At 47.2% G+C, this 24557-nt stretch overlaps 1 protein-coding gene across 3 annotated transcripts in view; it reads right to left on the reverse strand.

The window, feature by feature from the left end:
* Positions 1–24557, reverse strand: part of SSH2 (slingshot protein phosphatase 2) — a 151113-nt gene that overhangs the window by 91575 nt on the left and 34981 nt on the right. For 2 of the 3 annotated variants that reach the window (XM_030537062.1, XM_030537060.1), the window contains exon 2: positions 5421–5464. In XM_030537062.1, coding sequence (XP_030392922.1) covers positions 5421–5464 — 44 coding nt within the window. Of the gene's footprint in view, positions 1–5420; positions 5465–24557 lie in introns of those variants that run through there. The other variant, XM_030537063.1, reaches the window with a different exon arrangement.

Consider the following 24557-nt stretch of genomic DNA (forward strand, 5'->3'; position numbering starts at 1 on the left):
AAATGTTATCACTGAACCCAACGTAAAAAGAAGCCCCTAACTCGGCCACAGCAACTGAGCGGACACAAAAATCCCACACTCCTGCCAAGCCCAAGTGCATGAGAGAGGCTCCAAAGAGCCATGAGATTTACATAACAAACTCAGTTTATTTGTTACTGTTGGGGTTTTGAGCCTTCAGGCTTCATATTTTCAAGCTCTCCTCCACAGTCACCAAAGCCAGAGAGACTTCTTAATGAGAGCAGAGATTCTCATGTAGGTGCCCGACTCTAAAGAGCTGAGGATCTACGGAGAAAAAGCCACCCAACACCACAGGACTTATAAGATCATGAAAAGTGCCACATAAATGAGAGTGGAAGCTGCAGAAGCCCATTAGTCACCTTGGTGTCACAAGCCCATCCTGAAGCAGGAGTGTTATTCACAGCTTTATAAGCAACTGGAATAGCCCCTTCCTCCCTTGTTACCTATTCCTACAAACATATTCAAAAACTGAACACTAGGAGAGTTTTTCAGGTAAGGCACAGAACATGTCCTTTCTTGGAATAATGAGGCCACAGATCCAGGACATCGGATCTCTGCTCTAAGCCAGGCTTGGAGGCAGACCAAGCCTGGTAATCAGGCAGGGAAGGTGTGGCTCTGCCTGAGACACACCCATTGCCTAGGAAATCTCTAGCCACTCTAGGTCAGCTCTGCTCCCATACCCAGACTCCCCTCACGCGCTGATCCTTGAGATCACAGTGGGCTGCTCTCAGCTTTGGCCAGTTTATGCTGTTCTCGCTCTTGTTTGGAGCAGATCCCTTGTATAGACCTTGACCCTGTGTGAGCACCCCATCCCGCAGGCTGGCACTCTGGGGTTAAATGTCCTTCATGGACCACTGAGTGGGAACCTGACTTTAATCTGCTCTGACTCATTCACTGTCTGAAGGACCCAAGAATCCTTCTGGGGGAACAGCTGAGAGGATAAGTTGAAGCTCACTAGCTGTCTCACGTGAGCACATCACCCAGGAGATCACTGATCCCAGAAGATAGAAGATCTGCATAGGAACTTCCCTGGGGAGGCTGACTACTCCGTAAGATCTCAGGTTTCTCTCATTTTTCCTACAATAAGAAATTGTCCTCTCCAAGTTTCTATCTCCACTCAAGGGGAATCCACTGAGACTTAACTGACTCGTTCACAAAGCCACGGCTATGCACCCATCTGTCTGCGGGATACTGTCTACGGCAGGGTGGAGGCTCTGATCAGGAGGTCACCCAGGTAGGCATGACCTCTTACATACTTCCATCAACGCTCAAGTGGCTGTGGCTAAACAGCAGGAGGACCATGCTGGCAGCAAAGTACCCATGAGACAGTCAAACTGGGATCGAGAAATAAGCAGCCTTCAAGTCTACTGATGTCATGCAATTCCCATCACTGATGGCTCCCAGCATGGACTTTAAGGTCTCCATCTTGAATTCAGATTTCTCCATGGAACTGTTGAGATACTTGGGGTCGATAGCTGCTCTGTAGCCTTCTGACTTTTTTTTGGACTAGGAACAATAGGGAGTAAAGGCTTAGTTTCTTCTGTAAAGGAGAGACAGGTTCTTTTGCTCCCCTCTGTGGGAGATCTAGGGAAGCTCTCAACATGCACAGCAACTCTTCTTCCTCAGGGAGATGCCCTCTGACAGTGTGATTTTTAATATGTTGAGACACATCGACCCATGATCGCACTGCTTGTGAAAGCCTGGGGTGGCACTTAGGTTGCCAGACGACAGTTCTTATTTTGTCCATTTATTTTTGTTGGCCTGATGCCCCCCCAATAGTTTCCATGCCCAGAGGAGGATGAAAACAATGCCTACCTGGGCATGGTTGCATGTGAAGGGCCCGCATAATGAGGAGGCCACTGTTTCAGGTGGAAGTCTCCGAGTTAGAGACACGGAGTCTCCTACTACCAGGCCAAAGAGCCACACTTATCACTGAATTTTGGCTGGTGCACACTGAGTAACCTTCTGGGCTTAGAGAATGGGGACTGTGAGGAGGAAATGTGGGGGGGGGGGGGGAATGGACCAAGATACCCCTTACTGCCTTGCTGGTTTTACCTCATCTAGGCTGCTGTCCCTCTCCTCACTCCATAGCCATCTGCTGGGGAAGGAGATGGAGAGGGTGGCAAGGCACGAAGACCTGCAGCAGACACTTGGAGCAATAACCTGGACATTCAGACCTAGTGCCCGCAGCAGCAGCTGGCTAGGACAGCCCAAAAGTTAGGGCATGGGGGAGCAGCTGAGGGTGACAACTTGATCCCATCCCATTCATTTGGCTGGACCAGGAAATCTGCATCCCAGTACTGCGCCCTGCCAGGATGCAGGAGAAGAGACACACCGCTACAGCTTGTGACAGGCAACTGCAGACCTGTAGTTTATAAGACTCAGTACATTTGTTTTAGAAGTATTTGGAGTGCTGGCCTCCCTTCCTGAGCAAGGAGGATTCCTGCTGTGCGGCTGTGTATGAAAGCACCCCTGAGGAATTCTCTGCTTAAGCCTGGTCTTTTCTGCTCTGATTTGCCAGGGTGCACTGAGGGTGAGCAGGGGGGGATCAAGCGCAGAGGCATATCTGCCCTGTTGCACTCCGTAGATTTACACAGCTTGAGGGAAACAGGTTTCGCAATGTGCCTTAGAGTTACTCCTTGATGAATCCCCCGAATCAGACTCTTCTGAATTGGATGGGGACCAGGGCTCTCTTCCCTTAGTGTTCTATGTTGGGGTGACTAGAAGGGTGTGCATGTCTGAGACACTTCTGGACGTGGCTTGTACACAGGCTGACCTAGCCCCAGTGGCACCAGGTTCCAAGGGAGCCCTTGGTTTGAAGGCTGCAGTGGATATGAAGTGGGCTGATACTGCTGGCAGGGAAGGCGGCTGCAGGGCTTAGGCAGCCAACAAGAGCTGCACTGCAAGGCTCAGCGGGGGAAAATGAGCAGGGAACCACGTGCTGAGCACAGCTGCACAATGGAGAGGTTTGGCCCCAGGGCCTCTTATCAGGGTCTTCTCACACTGAATTCCTGTAGGAGCGTCTGACCCTTTGGTACTGGGCCTCAGCCTACACTTGGCCCGCACAGACCTGGAGGCAGGGGAAGAGGAGGGAACTGGTGCCAGGCCTGGGGAACTTTTGCTGTTGAAGTGCTGCCTCTGCTTGCTGGGAGCTCGCCTACTCAGGCCAGGAGGTTGCAGAAAATACTGCCCTGGCCTGAGCACTGAAAGGAGCTGGAGTCTCTGCAGAACAGGCACAGGTCTCCAGGCAGTCAGCCTGCCGGGGCTGTGCAGGAGACAGTACCTGGCTCTCTCTCTCTCTCTCTCTCAGCCTTCCTCACCATCCTGCACTGCATGTGGATGAGCATAGGGCAGGGACAGCCCAATGAGGGAGAGGAGAAAGGGAGAAATCCCTCCTTTGGCTGATAAAATCTCCAAGCTGTCAGGATCTGCCTTTAAGCGTCTTCATCTTTAAGTTTGCTCTGCAGCAAGGGAGAAGGGGGAAAAACAGCTCTGCCTGCCTACAGCTGAAGAGGCAGCCAAAAGCTGGTGGTCTCTCAGAGGTGGAGCCATATCTCATTTGCCCAATCGACCCATGTGGTCCGCCTCCAAGGCTGTGCAGAGCAAAAGACTTCAATGCCATGGAATTGTGGCCCTCATAACAAACAAGATGTGATCACAACAGCCAAAAAGAATCATTGTACCTCCTTCCACTGTTCCATTTGAAGATGGTAATTCTCTGCATAAAAATCTGACACAAAGGAGAGAGTCGACTGAGAGAACATTTCAGTGAGACAGTTCTGTTGCCATTGGACAAGTCACCTTGTTACAGGCAGCAGTTACTTTCAAAGTATTGACTTGATCCAACTTTCAAAGTAAAAACAGCTGACGTTTTGAAATAGTGGAAAAAAGTTATCATTGTTAAGTCTGTCTGGCCGACGGAGGTCCGAGAAGTCACCAGCTCATAAGACAGACTCATAGAATCTCAGGGCTGGAAGGGACCTCAGGAGGTTCTAGTCCAACCCCCTTCTCAAAGCAGGACCAATCCCCAGCACCGCTGAATGCGCGTAGTTCTGGTGCACTGGTTTTATTAAGGTAAGAGTTTGGTGGCAGGTGCCGTTTTCTGTTTGAAATGACTGGACTTGGTATTGACAGGAATTAATACCGACTTCCCAAAAGAACCCTTAGATTAGAAGAACAGAATTACAGCTCATTTGGCTCTCACACTATTCTTGGAGAGGAGCAGAGGACGATGCCTGGGTAGGTCTGAGGACATATGTGCGCAAGAGGAACACTCACCATGTACATACCCAGTGAAATGGGCAGAGGACAAAAAGATACATGGTAAGGAGGTATCAGAGTATTCAATACTCAAAGTATACTCACCTGCAAAAAAGCGAGCACACCTGTCCAACTTTTTGAATTTTAACATTTGAAAGACATGCCCGGTTCATTAAATGTGTAATCTGATTTCACTCAGTTTAATAAAATCAAGGAAAACCATATGTCCTGGGTAGTCAGTGATCCCATATTACAGGGTGAGTAATACCTTTTAAATTGAGAGATCTGATTACATTACTGTCTGTTTCTCTAAACAAACACTCCCTGTTGTAATGATTGTTGTCTCCCATGTCTACATGGCAAAGGGTTGTAAACTTGTGAGAACCTACTAAATAAATCAACAGTGTAAATGATGGCTGGGCTTACAGGCATGAAGTAACCCAGTCACTTCAGCTTTTGGGACAGTTTTATCAGCGGCCAAGAGACGTGGCAGGAATATCTGGAGGTGAAGGAGTAGGAGAACTGAAGGGTGCCAACGGGAGGATGAAGTCAGATTCTGTGATGCTGTCCCCTAAACAGATTAACCTGCTCTCAGCCAACATTAGTAAGAGGGGTGGAGTGGCTGTGGCCCAGGCTTTTACCAGAGGGCCACGGCTGACAGAGCAAGGCCACTGCACCTGGAGCTCTCAGTATCCCTGTGTCACGGGTGATGGGCCTATCCTGAGGCCCCGAGCAACTGCCACACTTGGGAGCTGGAGGTGCTCAGCACCACAGGACTTGGCAATGGATGCATCGCCCACAGCTGCACAGGCTCTTCCCACCTGTTCCCCATGTAGTGGTGGGCAAAGCGCCCCACCACAGAGGCAGGGATTCTTCCCTCCCAGGAAGCCTTCCTGTACCCTTCTAACCCGCCACAGAGCCCTTTCCGCTGCTGCAGTGGCTCCGTTGCTCGGGATGCCATCTAGGCTGGGATTAGCTGACATTAGCTTTCCAGAAAGGTCAGGATGATCCAGCTGCGTTGGACTAGCAAGAGCTAGAAAGTGGGAAGGGGCTGTAGGAGCAGGAGGAGAGAACTGCGCTGCAGTCACCATGGAAACCATCCTTCACTACTGCTGCAAGCAAGCGCTAAGTGGCACTCTTACCTTCTGGGCTGGGACCGGCACTCTTCCTCCCCGCTGTCTGCCTCCTGCATGCACAGGGGAGAAAAAACAAACAGGCCCAGTTAAAATACAAACTCATTCATAAAACTTCAGACTACCGCACTTCACTAGCTTGGATGGTGTCTGTGGGCGGGGGAGGTCTCTTTTTTATTACCCCTGTACACCTCTCTTCCTGCTGCTGCATAGGCACCTACTTCCTGAAAGCCTTTAAATAAACACATGGGAATCAGTTTGCATATGCAGAATTTAACATGCTGCTGCATGGCCTTTCGACAACCTCTGCCAAGCAAAGAGCACCAACAGTCAAGCACTTACGTTGCTCCTGGGGAAAAATCCCAGCGTCTGACAGTGAGAAGCTCAGAATCAAAAAAGTGAACCCAAAACGGGGCTGGGTAAGTACAGACGAACTAGGAAGTAAAAATTGGACACGGTACACTGTTTCTGATGCAAAATTAATAGGCATAATTTCTAACATGCTGTGGAATTTTACTAGGATTTTCTATTTGCGCCTGAAGCGATAGTTCAGCAGAGAAATCTCAAGGTGATTAATTCCACTTCATAGCAGATTAAAATGGACATTTGCAGGCAGGACTGGGGGAGGGGCGTAGAATTTGCTTTATCAGTGAAAATAATAAAATCAAGTATGGTCAATGTAGTTCCGTGTTGGCTGGAAAGCATTTTAAAGCACAAGCAACATTCGAAATTGGCACAAAAAGGTCTTCAAGGAAACCAGAGCTCAGCACCTGGTAACAGGCGATACAGGCAGTGCTACTCTTTCAAGTTTTCACCCAGGTCAGTTGGGGGCTTTCGGCTGTGATTTTATTGAATCATAGAAGCATAAGACTGGAAGGGACTTCAATACGTCATCTAGTCCAGTCCCCTGCACTCAGGGCAGGACTACGTAATAACTAGACCATCCCTGACATGGGTTTGTCTGACCTGTTCTTAAAAACCTCCAGTGACAGAGATTCCACAACTTCCCTAGGCAATTTTTTCCAGGGCTTATCCACCCTGAGAGTTTTTCCTCATGTCCAACCTAAACCACTCTTGCTGCAATTTAAGCCCATTGCTTCTTGTCGTGTCCTCAGAGGTTAAGGAGAACAATTTTTCAGTGTCAGATTCCAAGCAGGGTCACGCCTTCCATTATTTGGGAGGGAGACCTCCAAAGAGCACACAGGTGCTATAGGTAGTGGTGTTGGCAATTCAATATGTGGCACCTCTTTCTTTTAAGCCAGCACGACTGCAGTGCAGCGCTATGGGGTGTTTTTGCCATCTTTCAGGCAAGAGGTAAAACCCGAGGTCCTCCAGGCACCGAAGATCCCACAGCTTTTTTCTCCAGGGGTTGAGCATTAGAGGATATACTGATCAAACCCCAGTGCAGACATTTACTTCATTCCACCGTGGATTTTTAATTAGATCCCAGATTCTTCCTCACTGTTAGACTGGCGTATAGTGTTACAGTCAACTGTCATAAACAGCTGTTCCATTCCACCCGGAGGAGGAAGGGGTATCTAGCACTTTTAAAAAGAGCATCCACAGAGGAGCTTATGTGGTGGGAAGAAGGCTATCAGCAGGAAGGGACCATCTTTTGCACAGCTGGATGGAACAATCAGAAAGTGCCCATTATATTTCTATAAAGTGCACACATGAGGCTTTCCCCTACAGCATTGCATGACACCTAGATACCTTTGTTAGAACACTGGAGCCATTCTATCATCACAATTCCAAGTGATGGCACCTGCCGCACGTGGGGAGTAGATCTGAATCCCAGACTCTGTATGCTGCTTGCCAGTGAACTCTACACAAAGACAGAGGCTTTGCCAGCTACAGAACAATTCTAGTTTTCCTTCTACATCTTTCATCCGCTACAGCTGCTTTGAAAACGCTCTTGCACCCATCCCTACCAACCCATTCAGCTGCCACCTACAAGGTGTACAGGTGGAGACAGAATATTTGGCTAGTACCTACCATGAGGTAGCAGAAGGGTAAGAAATAAGATTGTGGATTGTTTTGCTGATCCTATCCAGACCCAATCAGCCATTATGTCTGCTGACCCCCCGCCCACCCCCATTCCAGCCCCACCAGAGGGTAAGTGCAGACCTGCTGCTCAGGGGAAGGAGAGCAAGTGGAGCACTGGGCGAGGGAGGAGTTCTGAAACAGCCAGCAGCACTTGCAGAATTTGCAAAAAAAAATAAAATAAAATAAAAAAATTCAGACCTGCAATTCTTAAGTCACAGGTTCAAAAAAGGGTGGAATGGAAATGTCACTTCAGCACTAGGGAATTATATAATCAGATTTGGTTTCCTGTAACATCACAGAACGAGAGGTACAGATCAAGAAAGCCGTTAGTGCAGCATTACTTGGGTCATGTTAGTTATTACGTGCAAAGCTCAAGGCCTTTCTTTATACAAAATGCAAAATACAGACGCGGAACGGTCAGCAGAAATATTTGCATCTCTGCTATCTGAGACTCTGCTCCTGAGAGGTGCTCACTAGCAGAGTTCCAGGAACAGCACAGGTGTTCAGCACCTCTCAGGCTCAGACCCAGTTAATGCCTAGTAAACGAGGAGACAAACAGCAAAACAGACACCTGCAGCCACAAATCGGAGCTAAAACTGCAGGCTACACATGCTGAGGGGAAACCAGCAGGGCTACCTTCCACAGCAATGCCATTCCAGCAGTGTGAAACAGGCACGCCAGCACCCGCTCCTAACTGAAAACCCCAACACACTCCATCATTAGGAGAGAATGTGATGCAAATGTTAACATCGTCAAACAGGTACAACTGTGCAAGGAGAGAATTGGCCGAGCAGCTTTCTAAACCCTCCCTCCTGCAATGAAGCACTGCAATGTTCCCAGCCGCAGTCAGGGAATGGCTCAAGGCGGCGGGATGCTGCAAGCCATAGGCCATGTGCCAGCAGGAGTCTGAAGCTGGCTGCCATTATGCAGGCATCCATGGGGATGGCACAGGCTCGGATTCCTCAGAGCCACGCTGTTGCCCACCGTGCCAACCACAGCTGTTCTTGCAACCAGCATCCCAGATAGCTGAAGACACCAGGTTTTAGCCTAAGCTTCCCTGCAATCACACACGGCTGCCCAGGATGTAGTGCCATTCTGTGCTGGCTATCGTGTAAGCTCTGGGCAACAGGGGTTGTGTCTTCCTAGCTGCCTGCACAGCACTTAGCACAACACAGCCCTCACCATCATTGGGACCTTTAAACAACAAGCATTTGTAGCAGCCCTCATCAGTCATCTACCCATGAGGTCAAATCCAGAATAATCAAGTGACCAACAGTCTCAGGACTAGATGCCTTTCCTAGTTTATCTATGAAGTCCTAAGTGTATATGCAATTATCTCCCTGCGAACAAATTTCCTTTTAAGGGAAACACCAACATGGAGTGCAGCAAACTGGTGCAAGTCAAGTGACTTGAAAAAGCTAGACATCTCACCTCCTAAAAATGGATAAATCGGCAAGATGAGGAACAGGGGACCCATTGTCAACTTTGCAATCAGACTTCGTTTTCTTATCACCGGAGTTAATCAGCTGTCAGACAGGGTAAAGGTCTCAGAAGCACACAGGTCACTCAAGCACTTTTGAAAAGGCTGCCCACTGTAGATCTGGACCAACTATCCTTAGAACCCCAGCTGGATTCTGCCAGGTCACAAGACACATGGCTAACGCTCCATGTGGGTTCCCCAGGATGGGGACTTACTAACCTAATAACAGCAGTCATCAATGTGAACAGCAGCCATTATGGGTGAGCCAAGAGCTCGAGAGCATTTGTTCTCTAGTCAAATGAGTTCCTCAAGCCCAGGATAAGGTGAAGTGGTGGTGAGAAGCACTTCAGGTCTGCGCTACCTCACTCAGTAATCTAAGCTATGCAGACAATGCTCTTTTCAGGCTGGAACGTGCAGCAAAACACATCAATTACAGCAAGTGGCGAGCTGCACATCCAAAAAACCCCAGCCATGGCAACTAGCAAGCACTATGTCCCCTCAGCAAAACAAACAGAGGAGATGCCTTGAGCATGCAGACCATTTCAGTTATCTTGGCTCCATGCAGAATTCAAACCTCAAGAGCTCTCTGAAAACATGGAGGCGGCTAGACATGACTCCATCAGTTTCCATCTGTCGCTGCTGAAGATTTGAGGAGAGCTAAACATTAGACATAAATGCAGCACATTTTAGTGTCAGGAGTTCAGCTGTTCAGAACACAGCCAGCCAATTATGGTCATATAAACTGGACTATGGACACATGCGATTCTGGTCAGAGTCTCCAAGATCTAATACTGCTATCTGCACTCTGCTGTCCAGCCTGGGACGTCTGAAAACTCATCTTATCTTTACACTTTAGGATGTATGGCAACCATCTGTCTTCCCTTTCTGTCTTTACTACCAAGTTTCCTGCCCATTGGTCTGCCACCCTCCCCTCTTTGGCCAGTTTGCATCTCATGTATCTGTCTAGGTATCCACACCCCACCCCAAATAAGATTCTCCCATAAAGTTGATCTTGCTTCCATCCTTCCAACTTATTCAGGATCCTGCTCCCCAAAAACACTTTTTCATTTCTCACCCTGTGACTCTTTCACTGACTTTCCACATCAAGTTCAATCTTTTCTGTGTCATATTGGAGGCTCTTTGCAACTCCAGCACAGCTTCTCTTATCTGCTTCATGCCTCCCAAGTTTCCCTCCTGACTACCCCCTTTGCAGCCTCCTCTTGGTGCCACCTTATGGGCTGCTCCTGTTATGCTTAACTGTCTTCCACTTCAATCACTCCCTTATTCTGCCATGGAATTTCTCCTCTACTGTGAACTCGGACCATCATCTGACATGCTGCATATCTGGCCTATTGCATTATTTCCTATGCTAGGTGTAATCACGGGTATTTTTCGATGACTGTAAAGCAGTAAGATCACTAAGCACATTGTAAAGACGAGGGGCTGCTACAAACCTGATACTACAATTTAATAAAAGTTCTCCACTAGAGAGCAGGAGAGTCACGGCATGGAAAAACACTGCAAGTTCTGGAGTGACTCTCACCTAAGGGAGAGGCATCTGCCACATGCACGTTACTTTTAAATGGAAAGTGTTTTGGAAGATCCTGTTGCCGTTTCTTATTACGTTCGCAGAGCGTGGGAAGTATTGGTGCAGTGCAGCCAGCTGTCAGCTACAGAGACTACCTAGAATTGGTTTAAGCAGCACTGTTTTTCTAGCTGCGGTACAAAGGCTATTCGAAGATGCGTAGCGCAGGGCGTCTGTTGAGCTGACAGCCGCCAACGCTGAAGTGGCTCACGTGCATCCCTGGAATACAAGCTGTCACAAGTGTTTTCCATTCGCTATGGCCCATACATTATAGCTAAAGTGCTGCAAGGAGTAGTGCCTGGACAGTAGCTTGTGTTCGTGCTATGCACGGACTCCTGGGGGCTGATTGTTCCAGTCTCAAGCCAGCCTCTTGTACCAATCAATGTACAACAACTCCTGCTGTTTTAGAAGCAGCCTTGACGAGCTCCAAAGGGGTCACGCCTTGTCTTCCTTGGCCAGAGAAGTGGCAGAAACAGGGGCCTCAGGGGAAACAGAAGGAGAGTCCCATGGCTCTAACTAGGCCACAATATTAACGACAGCTTAAAATGAAAGATGAAAATGTCACGCTTTGTGTCTTTCAGGCTATGCGGACAGAATATGCAAAACACAAACCCAGTTTTTACTTTGATCTTCTGCCAGTCATTAAAAGGGCAAGGGAGAACAGAGAAATTATTTAGCATTAGTCAGGCTTATACAACGGCACTCTCTCCATGTCACATAAGCCACTCTCCAGTCCCTGTGAAGCCTCTTTCTTATCTCTATGTGGCAATAAAAACAGTGCTCATCTGCATTCTGAAATTCACATGCCAGGTTGTTCTGTCTGCATGTAATATCCGAGTTCCCTGGCGCACACATTCCTTGGATAAGATGTACGATTTCCACCAACTCCTGTATCCAACGTTTACTACACTTTCATTAGCCATGGTACATTAGTGAGGCTTCTTGCCACCTACATGTTTGAACCCTAAAATAAATTCCCTTTAGCATTCCTGTTTGGTTATATTGCTAAAGCACGTGTCACAGACTTATGGGAAACATGCCTCAGCTGCTGCTTGCATCCTTTGCAAAGTGAAATGCTAGCTGCTAAACTACTATCAAGACCGCCCTTCTATCACAACAAGCAGATGAGTTAATCTCTCAGTTTGCCGGTGTGAAGCAGTGGTATTAATAGGCCACTACATTTTATGCATTCCACCCTCAGTTTGAAGATGCAGCTGTAGTCTCACATGCATGGCAGAGTTTCCCATAGTCAGGCTACATCACGAACTGGATCTGTACCAGGAGTTAGCTTTTTTTCTTTAGAACTGTGATAATCATCATTTAAAAGGATTACAAACAGAGGAAACGGTCTCTTTTCCATCATAACAGCTAGCAGCATCTTCCTTAGAAAAGATTCCTGGTATCAAAAAGGAATGAAATCTGCTCCCAGGACTGTACACACTTTGAATGGCATTAAACGATCACCACAGTTAGTCTGGGGTCAGACTGCTCTAGCTGGACATTTTAATGGAAGATGCCAGATCAATTTATAAATGAGATGCAAAAATACACCGACTAATGCCATCGGCTGCAAGCCTGGTGCATTTAGTTACCTTCTCTTCCCTCTCTGAGCAGGGGCTGGGAACACAAGCTCCTAGTGTGGCAGTACATTTAGCCACCTTCAGGGCTTGTCTACATCAGAAAGTTGCAGCGCTGGTGAGGGAGTTACAGCGCTGCAACTTTGAAGGTGTACACATCTGCAGGGCATCACCAGCGCTGCAACTCCCTGTTTGCAGCGCTGGCCGTACTCCCGTTTTGTCTCGGGTGTAGAGGATCCAGCGCTGGTGATCCAGCGCTGGTAATCCAATGTAAACACTTACCAGCGCTTTTCTTGACCTCCATGGAAGGAGGAAGCCTCTGGTAATCAAGCTGGTCTCCTTCCCCAGCTTGCTCTCGCGTTCCCGGAACCCCGAGCAAGCAGGTCTCCTTCCCTGCGGTTTGCAGGGGGGTTCAGGAACGCGAGAGCAAACCGGGAAAGGAGACCAGCTTCGCCGCGGTTTGCTCTCCCGTTCCCCGAGCAAGCAGGTCTCCTTCCCTGCGGTTTGCAGGGTGGCTCCGGGAACGCGAGAGCAAACCGCGGCGAAGCGGGTCTCCTTTCCCGGTTTGCTCTCTAGTTCCCGGAGCCCCGAGCAAGCAGGTCTCCTTCCCTGCGGTTTGCTGGGTGGCTCCGGGAACGCGAGAGCAAACCGGGAAAGGAGACCAGCTTCGCCGCGGTTTGCTCTCCCGTTCCCCGAGCAAGCAGGTCTCCTTCCCTGCGGTTTGCAGGGGGTTCGGGAACGCGAGAGCAAACCGCGGCGAAGCGGGTCTCCTTTCCCGGTTTGCTCTCTCGTTCCCGGAACCCCGAGCAAGCAGGTCTCCTTCCCTGCGGTTTGCTGGGTGGCTCCGGGAACGCGAGAGCAAACCGCGGCGAAGCGGGTCTCCTTTCCCGGTTTGCTCTCTTGTTCCCGGAACCCCGAGCAAGCAGGTCTCCTTCCCTGCGGTTTGCAGGGGGTTCGGGAACGCGAGAGCAAACCGCGGCGAAGCTGGTCTCCTTTCCGGTTTGCTCTCTAGTTCCCCGAACAAGCTGGTCTCCTTCCCTGCGGTTTGCAGAGGGGTTCGGGGAATGCGAGAGCAAACCGCGGCGAAGCTGGTCTCCTTTCCCGGTTTGCTCTCCCGTTCCCCGAACCCCCCCTTGAAGCCGCCCAACAGCGCTGCAGTGTGGCCACATCTAACACCACTTGCAGCGCTGGTTGCTGTAAGTGTGGCCACTCTGCAGCGCTGGCCCTATACAGCTGTACTAATACAGCTGTAACTACCAGCGCTGCAAAATTTTAGATGTAGACATGGCCTCAGATCTGCCCTTCACCACCCTCCACCCAAACCACCTCACCACTGACTTAATACACTGACTAAACCCAAAAGCCAGTTGGAACAGCCTACATGGCCAGGGGCTGGCAATTCAGACAACTGTCATTCTAATTTGTGTCTAGACTCTCTCTAGAGTGGAGGCTTTCCTATGCCTTGAGTGCAATAACTCCTAACCACAAGTTGTAAAGATGCCAAGTGTGCCTTCATGTACACTAGTTCAACCCTGCTGAAGTCACTAATGGAGGCTTTTTCTCTAACCATAGAGCAGTCATCTATAGTCAGGGCCGTCCTTAGGATTTATGGGGCCCTACGCAGTATTATTAAACTGGTGCCCCTATGCCGGATGGCAGCCCAAGCTCACAGCCTGGTGGGGGAGGGGGAGGAGGGACTTGACAGCAAAGGATAATGAGATGCCCAGCCTGCCTCATGGTGGTGGAGAGTCACAGTTCCCCGCAGAGACTTCCATGCACTCTCCCTCATGCAGAATGGACATGAAGAAAGTACCTAATTAAAAGCACTAAAATTTGGGAATAAAAAATGTCAGTCACAGGTTTTGTGATATGCCCTGAAGTTTGTCAGAGATTTATTTGCAAAAACTTCATAGTAAGGGTGAGTCAGCTGTCCTGCTGAATACAACATTACATATAATGGAATACATGATGCAGCTCTTCTCTGTTTTACATTTTCTTCATCAGTATTTCTAAGTTGCATTTATATTTTAAATGTACTCAAATCTTAAGCCAGCATTCCAGATTACTATATATTTAACTCACTGAAACAAAGACATTCTTTTAAATTAATCAGAGAGGTTTAGTGTGTTCATAACAATGTTCATTGCTTTTAGAAAAAGGGAACAATAATTTACTTTGTGTGATCTCCATAACAAGAGACATGGTTATGAAATTTCACCAACTTTAAAAAAATATGTTATACCTAAAATTTTTGGAAACAAGGATTTTGTCTTACTAAGGTACTGATTTTGCTGGAGGGTTCTTTTAAAACTAGTTTGTCGGATAGTCAGAAGTAAAGAAAGGGAACTCTTTGTCCAGCTATCTGGAAGGGAAGGACTGTTATAGACTCATAGATTCAGACTCTAGGACTGGAAGGGACCTCGAGAGATCATCGAGTCCAGTCCCCTGCCCTCATGGCAGGACCAAATACTGTCTAGACCATCCCTAATAGACATTTATCTAACCTACTCTTAAATATCTCCAGAGATGGGGATTCCACAACTTCCCTAGGCAATCTATTCCAATCTGTTGTCCCTTTAAGGGCTCTCTTCAGTGGGGAGTGGGGGAGAGGTGGTGAAGGGATGGACAGAAAGGACAGGAAGACTTGGAAGCACTTTTTTTTTTTAACTATAGTAATTAAAATGTGTATTTTAGATAAGGGAGGTCTTTTGAAGGATTTATTTAAAAAAACTATGTCTGAAGATCCACACATTTAAGGCTAAAGATGATTGTGCATCTAAAACTCTGTGCGAGCATTTTTTAGAAATGTGATTTTATAATCTTCACCAGCTCACTAATGAAATATTTTTAAAGCAAATTTTAAACTAAGGTCCTGTAGACTGACATGTTCTGTGTAAATATTACATTAATGCACAACTGTTTTTGTCAGTAAAGTCAGAAACTGACAGTATAAAAATTTATTTGGGCATAAGCTTTCGTGGACATCTGATGAAATGGGTTCTAGTCCACAAAAGCTTATGCCCAAATAATTTGTTAGTCTTTGAGGTGACACAAGGACTCGTCCTTGTTTTTGCTGATACAGACTAACAGGACTACCACTCTGAAACCTGTCAGTATATACCTTGGGGTTGGCAAATGCCTGTTAAATGGCTTTATTACCCCTTGAATGTCTCTTTAACAGTTTCAATGTTGTGCTAATAGGTCTGGCAGGCTGGAGGTTTTTTCACTTTTAACTACTAGATTCCCTCCCAAGGAAGACTCACCAGGCTAGAGCAGCCATCTGTGGGAGCCTGCAGGAAGGGTCAGAACAGGGATAGGAAAACAAGAGGGTGGACACAAAGACCCAGTGGTGCCCCAAATTTTCAGGTGCCCTACGCAGCTGCCTATGTTGCCTATGCCTAAGGACGGCCCTGTCTATAGTCAACTGCCACAGCAACTCCAACGACTCTGCAACCATGGACAAAATCCTCAGCTAGTGTAACTGGTCCACTGACTGCAGCAGAGACGACAATTTGCACCAGCTGACTTTTCATGGAAGAAGATTGCGGGGGTGTGGCAGGATTTCCATCTTCCCCAGCTCAGTTACCTTGATGTGGCATCTCTGTAGCCAGCTCATTTTAACGATTTCTCCTGTATGATCAGTTTCTTCCTTTGTTTGCAGGGATCTTTCACACAAGCAGCAGGATGAAGAAAATATGAAAGAGTGAAGTGTGGTTGCAAATCCCCGGTCGGCAGGTGGCCTCAGGAGTGGATGTAGGACATCAAGCTATTTTAAATGCCTAGACTTCAAGCTGACAACGCCCCTTCCTTTAAGAAATGAAAGTCCTCCTTGACAAGGAGCACAAGACCTAATGCTGCTTGGAGACATGAGCACACAGTGGTATCTGCATTTCTGAAACACAGAAAGCTTTCCAGCCTTCACCCGGGGCAAAACCCACTTTGAGTCCATGAAAGATGGCAACAAGCTCACTAATACAGGAGTGAGCTGCTAACAGCAGTAACTCCCAACACTGCAAGGTGTTGGCGTATTGCCAAAGCCAGTTATCTTGCAGGATTAACCTTAACGAGGGGTCTGATCAACATCATGGATCACTTGACTCTGTTCTGCTACTACTCAAAGCCTCCACACCTCACGAGGCAGGATGGCTTTAGAGTAAGCTTTCACTCACAGCTATTGAGTCGCATCAGGCAATGAACGGCAGGGGCTCCTGAGAGAAGGAACTGACGACATCCTTCGCTATAGAGCTGATCACTGCTAAGCTGCTGAAGTGAAGGTGTGCTCACTTCACCTACCCTTCCTTGAGGACAGCCCTGCCCATATACTCAAATTACACTGTGAAAACCTTCCAGCTGGGCAGGATCTTTGCTGGGAAGAAGGCAGCTGGTCTAGTCAAATCAGTGGCTATGCACCCAAAAACATTAATCCAATCGCTAGTCCATGAGCGTGAGGAAGAGCATCCTCCAGGTCTCCAAGTGCATCTGTGTCTGCGACAGCTGTCTCATACAGCTCTGGTAGAAGCGCTCTTTGGACACCACAGAGCACATCAACATAATAAACAATCCTTGCCTAGCCCCAGATCACCAAGCTCTTCTCTGCCTGTGGACCCAACCAGATTAATACTGGCCACAGCCCTCAATCACAGAAGTCACATGGAGATAATACATTCGCTGCACAGACTCCTGAAGGCCAAGGGTGTTTGAGCTGCACAAGGAATGCACAACGAGTACCAACTGAAGCCTGATAGCGCCAATGACAAACTGTGCATAAGATGCCCTGTTAAGAAAGCTGGTCCTATGAACAGTGATCTTAAAATCACTTACTGGGAACAACCAAAAAACCTGGATGTTCAAAGTCAGACAGATTCAGTTCAAAACCACCATACACATGTCCCTCTGTGGCAGAGCTACACAAAGTTTTTTTTAAACATTCTCTTAAACAAGCTGTGTTAACATAAACCCCACGTATGCTGTGTTCACAGCAAGGCCTGAGTGCCAGCACCACCACCAGACTGGTACAAAGAAACAAGGACAGACTTGAAACCCTGGGCTGAAAAAAGTTTAAATCTTTTGAAAGACCCACGGTTGCACATGAATTAATTCTAGCTTGAATTTCTGAAACATACTGAAATATCACAATTTTCAGTTCCATGCTTGGGCTTTGCTTAGGAGTTGTTTGATGCCAAGAAGGATGTTTTAACCGCAGAAAGTGGGCAGCCAGAGGATCAGACTGCACATGGACATCCATAGACTCAGACTTTAAGGTCAGAAGGGACCATTATGATCATCTAGTCTGACCTCCTGCACAATGCAGGCCACACAATCTCACCCATCCACTTCTACAACAAACCCCTAACCTATGTCTGAGTTATCAAAGTCCCTGGCAGTGATGTGAAAGCACCCGTACATGTGTGTGTGCACACACCATAAAGCTCAACGCAGAACCAACTAATTCTACAAGCCCCTCAAGCAGCCCTGGAAGAGACAAACCCTAATTAGTTTCATATCCTTTCATAGACATTATAATAAGGTTACCTGGTATATTCCAAGGAGCCTGAAGGTGAAATAAGCAGTCACAATGCCTGTGAGATCAGCATAGGAGTAAGTGGTACATGCGTAAAATACACAGCACAGCAGAGAGCTGCACTGAAACAAATACATTTACTTGTTATGCACTTGAATGACAAAGGCACCAATCAGAAAGACTTGTGTATGAGCCGAAACCACAAGTCTTAAAGAAGCCAGAGGATCAGACTGCACATAAGAACATAAGAACGGCCGTTCTGGGTCAGACCAATGGTCCATCCAGCCCAGTATCCTGTCTACCGACAGTGGCCAATGCCAGGTGCCCCAGAGGGAGTGAACCTAACAGGTAATGATCAAGTGATCTCTCTCCTACCATCCATCTCCACCCTCTGACAAACAGAGGCTAGGGATACCATTCCTTACCCATCCTGGCTAATAGCCATTAATGGACTTAACCTCCATGAATTTATCCATTTCTCTTTTAAAAGGTGTTATAGTCCTAGCCTTCACAACCTCCTCAGGCAAGGAGTTCCACAAGTTGACTGTGCGCTGTGTGAAGAAGAAGAACTTCCTTTTATTTGTTTTAAACCTGCTGCCCATTAATTTCATTTGGTGGCCCCTAGTTCTTGTATTATGGGAATAAGTAAATAACTTTTCCTTATCCACTTTCTCCACATCACTCATGATTTTATATACCTCTATCATATCCCCCCTTAGTCTCCTCTTTTCCAAGCTGAAGTGTCCTAACCTCTACTCTCTCCTCATATGGGACCCATTGCAAACCCCTAATCATTTTAGATGCCCTTCTCTCAACTTTTTCTAATGCCAGTATATCTTTTTTGAAATGAGGAGATCTCATCTGTACGCAGTATTCAAGATGTACCATGGATTTATATAAGGGCAAGAAGATAGAGAATAAGATGGAGACTATCCATTTTAAAATGATTCCTAATATCCTGTTTGCTTTTTTGACTGCCGCTGCACACTGCATGGAGGTCTTCAGAGAACTATCCACGATGACGCCAAGATCTCTTTCCTGATTAGGAAACAGGCCCCGAGAAAGATGGCGAGCGCGTGTGTCTAAATCTCTGCATGCAATCGCTCTTCCTAATCTTTCCAAACCAGGGGCCAAGAAGGATCACTCAGCCAGTCACCACTGGTCTTTTCATTGGGATAGCTCTGGGCCCTATTAATGTTTTTAGGCAGTTCCTGCTGCCTCTCTGGATAAGATAACACCTTGCTTTAAACACATGAAAACCACCCAAGGCCCAGAGACAAGCAGCACAGTTCCATGGCGCAGTTCAGGAGCAAAAGCTGTCAGAGAATTTCTAGTACACTACACCTCCACCTCAGATGGAGGACAGCAATAGGCAGGGCAGGGCAATATTTCACACCCAGTCTCCCCACCCTTTTTCCAACTTCAGACTTAGCATGGCAAAACACACCACACACCACTGACGGTGTGATCCGGAGACATCGTGCACAGCACTTCTGCTCCAGGAGAAGAATCACTTCCCTCTCAACAGCATCCGAGCAGAAACGCACTGAAGAGACAGGGTGCAAGCAGCCAGGCTGTCCCTGCCAGGATGCAGGGAAGGAAAGGGGTGTCCCTTCTTCCACTGCGAAGTATGATAGGGTAGTGAGGCATAAAGCAAGACGCACCAAATCACTTGAAAGCTGCAATTCCACTGTAACCATTGGTAAGTAGAAATGCAAGTTTCACCCCCTGAAGATGACACCCCCATTCCTGGACCAACTGTCAAAAAGTTCCTATGTTTGTTTCAGGCATAAGAATAAACAGCGAGAGGCTCTGATGAACGTGTAGACAGTCCAAATTCAGAGTCAACAACAGAGACAGTACTTCGAAACGTAAGAGTGGCCACACAGGGTCAGACCAATGCTCCATATAGCCCAGTATCCTGTCTTCCGACAGCGGTCAATGCCAGATGCTGCCGAAGGAACATACAGAACAGGGCAGTGATCAAGTTATCTTCACAGTCTGCTTTGGACTTAACTATCCTGAGTAATTTTGTATCATCTGCAAATTTTGCCACTTCCCTGTTTACCCCTTTTTCCAGATCATTTATGAATATGTAGACCAGACCCCTAGGGGACCTCACTATTTACCTCTCTCCATTCGGAAAGTTGACCACTTATTCCTACCTTTTGTTTCCTGTCTTTTAACTAGTTACTGATCCATGAGAGGACCTTCCCTCTTATCCCATCACTGCTTACTATTACCAAAAACCCACAGAACTCTTCCAGTTGATTTAGTCTTCTTTATCTGAAAGAGAATTGGGTCTTTGAAACACATGCACACAGGTCTGGTATTCCCTCCAGTAGGTGGTCAGTGGTGACAGCCACTAGACTAGACATGATGGGATTTAAATTGGTGAGCAACTGCAAAACCTAGAACTAGCAATAAGAAACACTAGAGGGAACTCAGTGGAAGATTATAAAAGGACAGAGTAAGAGCTGATCTGTCCTTTTTTACCTGGTCTCAGTGTCAAAATAAGGGGAAGTAAATATATAAGGAAGTACCTGTTTACATAGCATGGAGTCCACCTGTAAAAGTCAGTCACAAAAACTATATCTGGATGATTTTACTATGGCCATGGACGATAATGGAGCTAATCCAGATACGACAACAAGCAAATTCACGGTGCAAGGATGTGGAAAGCATTTTTCCATCATGTACTGCATTGATAGGTGCATTATGGGGCTTTCTACTTTACTCTGAAGCACCAGGTATTGGCTGGCGCTGAAGGCAGAATACTGGACTAGATGGATCTAAAGTCTAATCTGGTATGGCAACCCTTATTTCTCTATAGCGTCTCATAACGGAGCCAGCATCTGCCCAAGTCTCAGTGCAAAAGGCAGGTTCACAAAACATCTTATTCTTCAATATAGCTTCACTTTCCTTCCATCATTCCTTGCACTTTTTTTTTTGCATATACATTTGGACTGTGGAGGAAGGAAGCCTGTGCTCACCCTATCAGCAGCTAAGTTCTCATTCAGATGCTAGCATCCCTTCGGTATTGTTCTCTAACACACTGCTGTGTCAGGAACTGGCATATTTGGGTCAAAGACTCTGTGCTTTTGCTCTCAAAAAGAAAAAGCTAGCTCCTAAATGAGTCTTGCATCTTTTCTGCTGGAGATAAGTGATCTATGCAAACCCTGTTTATTTCTCTTGTTCCAGTGGTAACCAAAATTTTAAAACCCTTCAGATATTAAAAGCAAAATCTAAAAATCCTCCAACCAGTAGCACAAGAGAGTCAGGATATGAAATACAGTGCGACATGTCCTACTGCAATACAAGAGATTAAAAACAGAAGAGGAGATTACTGTCAATTGAATTTCTACATTAAATGAAATAGTCTTGCCTGCCAGGAGTACAACAGCTTTTGCTTTAATCAAGGAGACCTGCCTTAGAGGAATGGCATGAGCAGCGTATATATATATATATTCATATTAAACACACTGCATTAAAGGAGCATTAACAATGTGACTTCTCTTGAAAGAATGACAGTAGAGAGCAGAGGATCAATTTTCAGCACCCAGACAGCCACACACAACTTTAAAGATGCAGCTCTATTACAACCAAACCTCTCTCTAGCCTCCAGGAGACTTGTGCATGTGCTGCTGGACGTTGTGGACAAAGGACAGAGAGGGAGGTAGTAATCTGAAGTGATTCTTTAGGCTGTATATAATTTTCTAGAACATCAAACTTTGAAGATTTGTGTCACCTCCCTGTAGGCGAGTATTAGGAAGTCCTGCACTAGGCTCCTTGTAACTGACAAGCACTCTATTTTCTCTTCAGCACTAAACTTAAATGCCAGATTCGCCCCTCCCATTCCCAAGTGACATGTGTGACCAAAACACCTCTCTGCATAACCACAACTGTGTGCAGCTCCAGCTTTCACACCAAGAATTGTTGCTGATGTCAGAGGCAAAACTGGCTTGGAGACCAAGTGAAAAATATATGTTTACACATTCACATGGGTGAATCTCAGGGCATGGACTTCCTGGAGCCATTTTACACATGGATATTCTGCATAAGAAAATCTGTGATTAAAAGAAAATTCCTTCCTGTGCACAGCAGTGGCAGGGATATCAGCAGTGAATGGATGTCAGCTGTCCATGCAAATCTTAACCGCCCTTATGCAAATACAAGGGCGGCGTGCCCTTCTTGTCTAATCTAATACAGTCACCAATACTTTTTATTAGTACATAAGGATCAAACCAGCCCTATTGAGTAGTCAAAACCTTGCTTAGGACTGGCTCTATATTTCCAGAACCAAGAGGCTCCAGAAGGGCAGAATATAAATGACAGCTTGAGCCAAATGGCACTGGAAAAGCTCGTAACGGAATCTCTAGCCAATAAAGAGCTGCACAGAGGCTAAAGAGGGGAATTCAGACTGCAGTAGATCAATCCTTCATAATTCAGGAGCAACATTAATACCACATTACATGCAATAAGGACAAACATCAACACAGCAGAAGCAGTGACAATTCTCAGTCCCCCCCACTTTTTTTTTTTTTTTTTTTTTTATAAATGCAGATTCCCACAGAACAGATTTCCCACTCTGCATATTGGCTAGAGATTCACTATATATGCTAAGCATATAGGTTCTCTTCCTATAAGAGGATGTTTTACAGATGCTAGGGGGTCAGTTCTGGTGGGGGAAGGAAGGGAGGGAGGTATGCTGCGAGGGGAAGGAAGGGGCTGGTCATAAAACAAAAAAAAGACATCTTCCTGTCAATATAGGTTATTTATAGCTATTTCTGGGCCCCCAGCACCAAGACTGTAGATGCATATCGTCTGTATCATTAATGCAGTTATTTACATTAGTAAAAAAATTAAGTCTTCACACACAGTGTGAAGAGTAAGTTACATATTCTAAGGCCTTGTAGACACACAAGCTGTGCCACTTTAACAGTACAGTCAACCTAGTGCAGACACAGTTACACTAGTGTAAGTGTGCTCATAGTGAAAGCCAGAATACACTATCCTGGTAGAAAGTGTCTTTACACTGGTGTCCACATGAGGGGCTGGGACTGTGCTGACAGTTACAAAAAACTTGTGCAGACCAGCCCTAAGAGATTTGACATTTAGGTAGTGGACCATTATGGGGTGGAAGAGAAGTTACACCTACGGATGCAGATTTAAGCTTCCTTGTGCAGTAAATTTCCTCGTTAAAAAAGGCACCATGCCCCTGGACTGTTTTAAACAACTTTTAAGCAGAGAAAGACAGACACTTGCAATAGATTTGCACCCACCTCAGATGCAGTGCAAACCCGGTGCATCCCACCCTCTCTCAGCACGAGTGCTGGATGTAATGGCTGAAGTAGAAGCACAGACGTAAGAGTTAACAGCCACACCACGCAGGGCCCACGGTGCCGAAGATATCAGGAACCGATCTCGTAGGGTACATCTGTCTACAGGGTGATAAAAGACCCAGCACAGCTGTGCCTGGCCAGCGGTAGCTAACTCAGGCTCCAACATTGCAGTGTAGACATTTGGGCTCGAACTGGAGCCTGGGCTCAGAGACCCCACAAGAGGGGTGAGTCTCAGAGCCCAGGTTCCAGCCCAAGCCTGAACTTTCTGGAGCCCTGCAGCCCGAGCCCAAGTCAGCTGACCCAGGCTCTGAGATGTGGGGTTGCGGTAGGGGGCAAGGGATCAGCGCAGTGTAGACATTTTTCTGGGGGGAAAAAACTGCTCCTTGGCGCAATGGAAGTCACTTCTCGCTGCTTTGCGAGCTTAGGTGGAGAAGAGGGAACACAGCAGCATTCAGAACCTCATGCAGTGCTGCGATACTGTACTTCCAAAGGGAGTCGTTAGCCTTGCTCAGCCCGGCTCTGTGCTCGACAGTGCAATTACAAGCAGCAAGTTGTTACCTGGCATTTATGGTAACAGAAGAGGCAGGTATCCAAGCAACTACATCCTAGAGAGCTGTCTGGAAGCTGCAGCAGCCTAGCAAACAGCAGCTAAGCGTGGTTGTAGAACACTATCCGAAGCCAGGAAGCCTCTACTCCATTTGAAAGGGCTCTATGTCCAGAATGCAAATGCCTGGGAGACATCACAGTGTAATGGTTAGAGTAAGGATTTGTCCGCACTGCTGGCCCTGACTTGTGACAAGCTGACTTGTAAGTCATGACCTCTGTCTTGGTTTCACGTTCTGTCAAGTGTGGGGGGGCGGGTAGGAGGGGCTGATAAGGCTTTTATTCAAAGCATGTTTGAAAAGGGTTTGAGATCCCTGGATGGGAAGCATTGGGAGGGCACTAACCAACACTGCAACAAGCGAGGGATAGCTCAGTTGTCGTGAGGCTAGTCGGCGACTGTGGTTCTGTCTCCCTGCGCAGACAGCATGGGGTCATTTGGACAAGAGCTTAAGCAGCAATTGCTAGAGCAATTTATTGCACATACTGTACATGAAGTACAAAACATGATCTGACCTGGGTTGCACTCAGGGGCGGCTCTAGCCATTTCGCCGCCCCAAGCACGGTGGCACGCTGCGGGGGGCACTCCGCCAGTCGCCAGTCCCACAGCTCCGGTGGACCTCCCACAGGCACGCCGCCGAAGGCTGCCTGCCTGCCGCCCTCGCTGCCCCAAGCACGCGGTTGGCATGCTGGGGCCTGGAGCTGCCCCTGGTTGCACTAGGCTGGATCTTTGACAGGAGCAGGGAAAGAAATGCTTAGAGACCTCCCATGGCTGATCACAGGCTTAGAGACTTTCTCTGGCTGATCACAGGATCCTCTGTGGAGGGCACCCCAACTTTCTATTACTCTCCATAGAATAATTTACAGAAACATGCCCGGATTCAGGTCCTCCTGCTCCGAAAAGTTCCCAGGGCTGCATCACTGTTTGACAGGAGGCTCCAACCATTAAACCTTGGGTCTAACTAATGTCATCACCAAGAACCAGTTACATTCTT

This window comes from Gopherus evgoodei, chromosome 17 (assembly GCF_007399415.2).
Source record: "Gopherus evgoodei ecotype Sinaloan lineage chromosome 17, rGopEvg1_v1.p, whole genome shotgun sequence".
In the NCBI taxonomy this organism is placed as follows: Eukaryota; Metazoa; Chordata; order Testudines; family Testudinidae; genus Gopherus; species Gopherus evgoodei.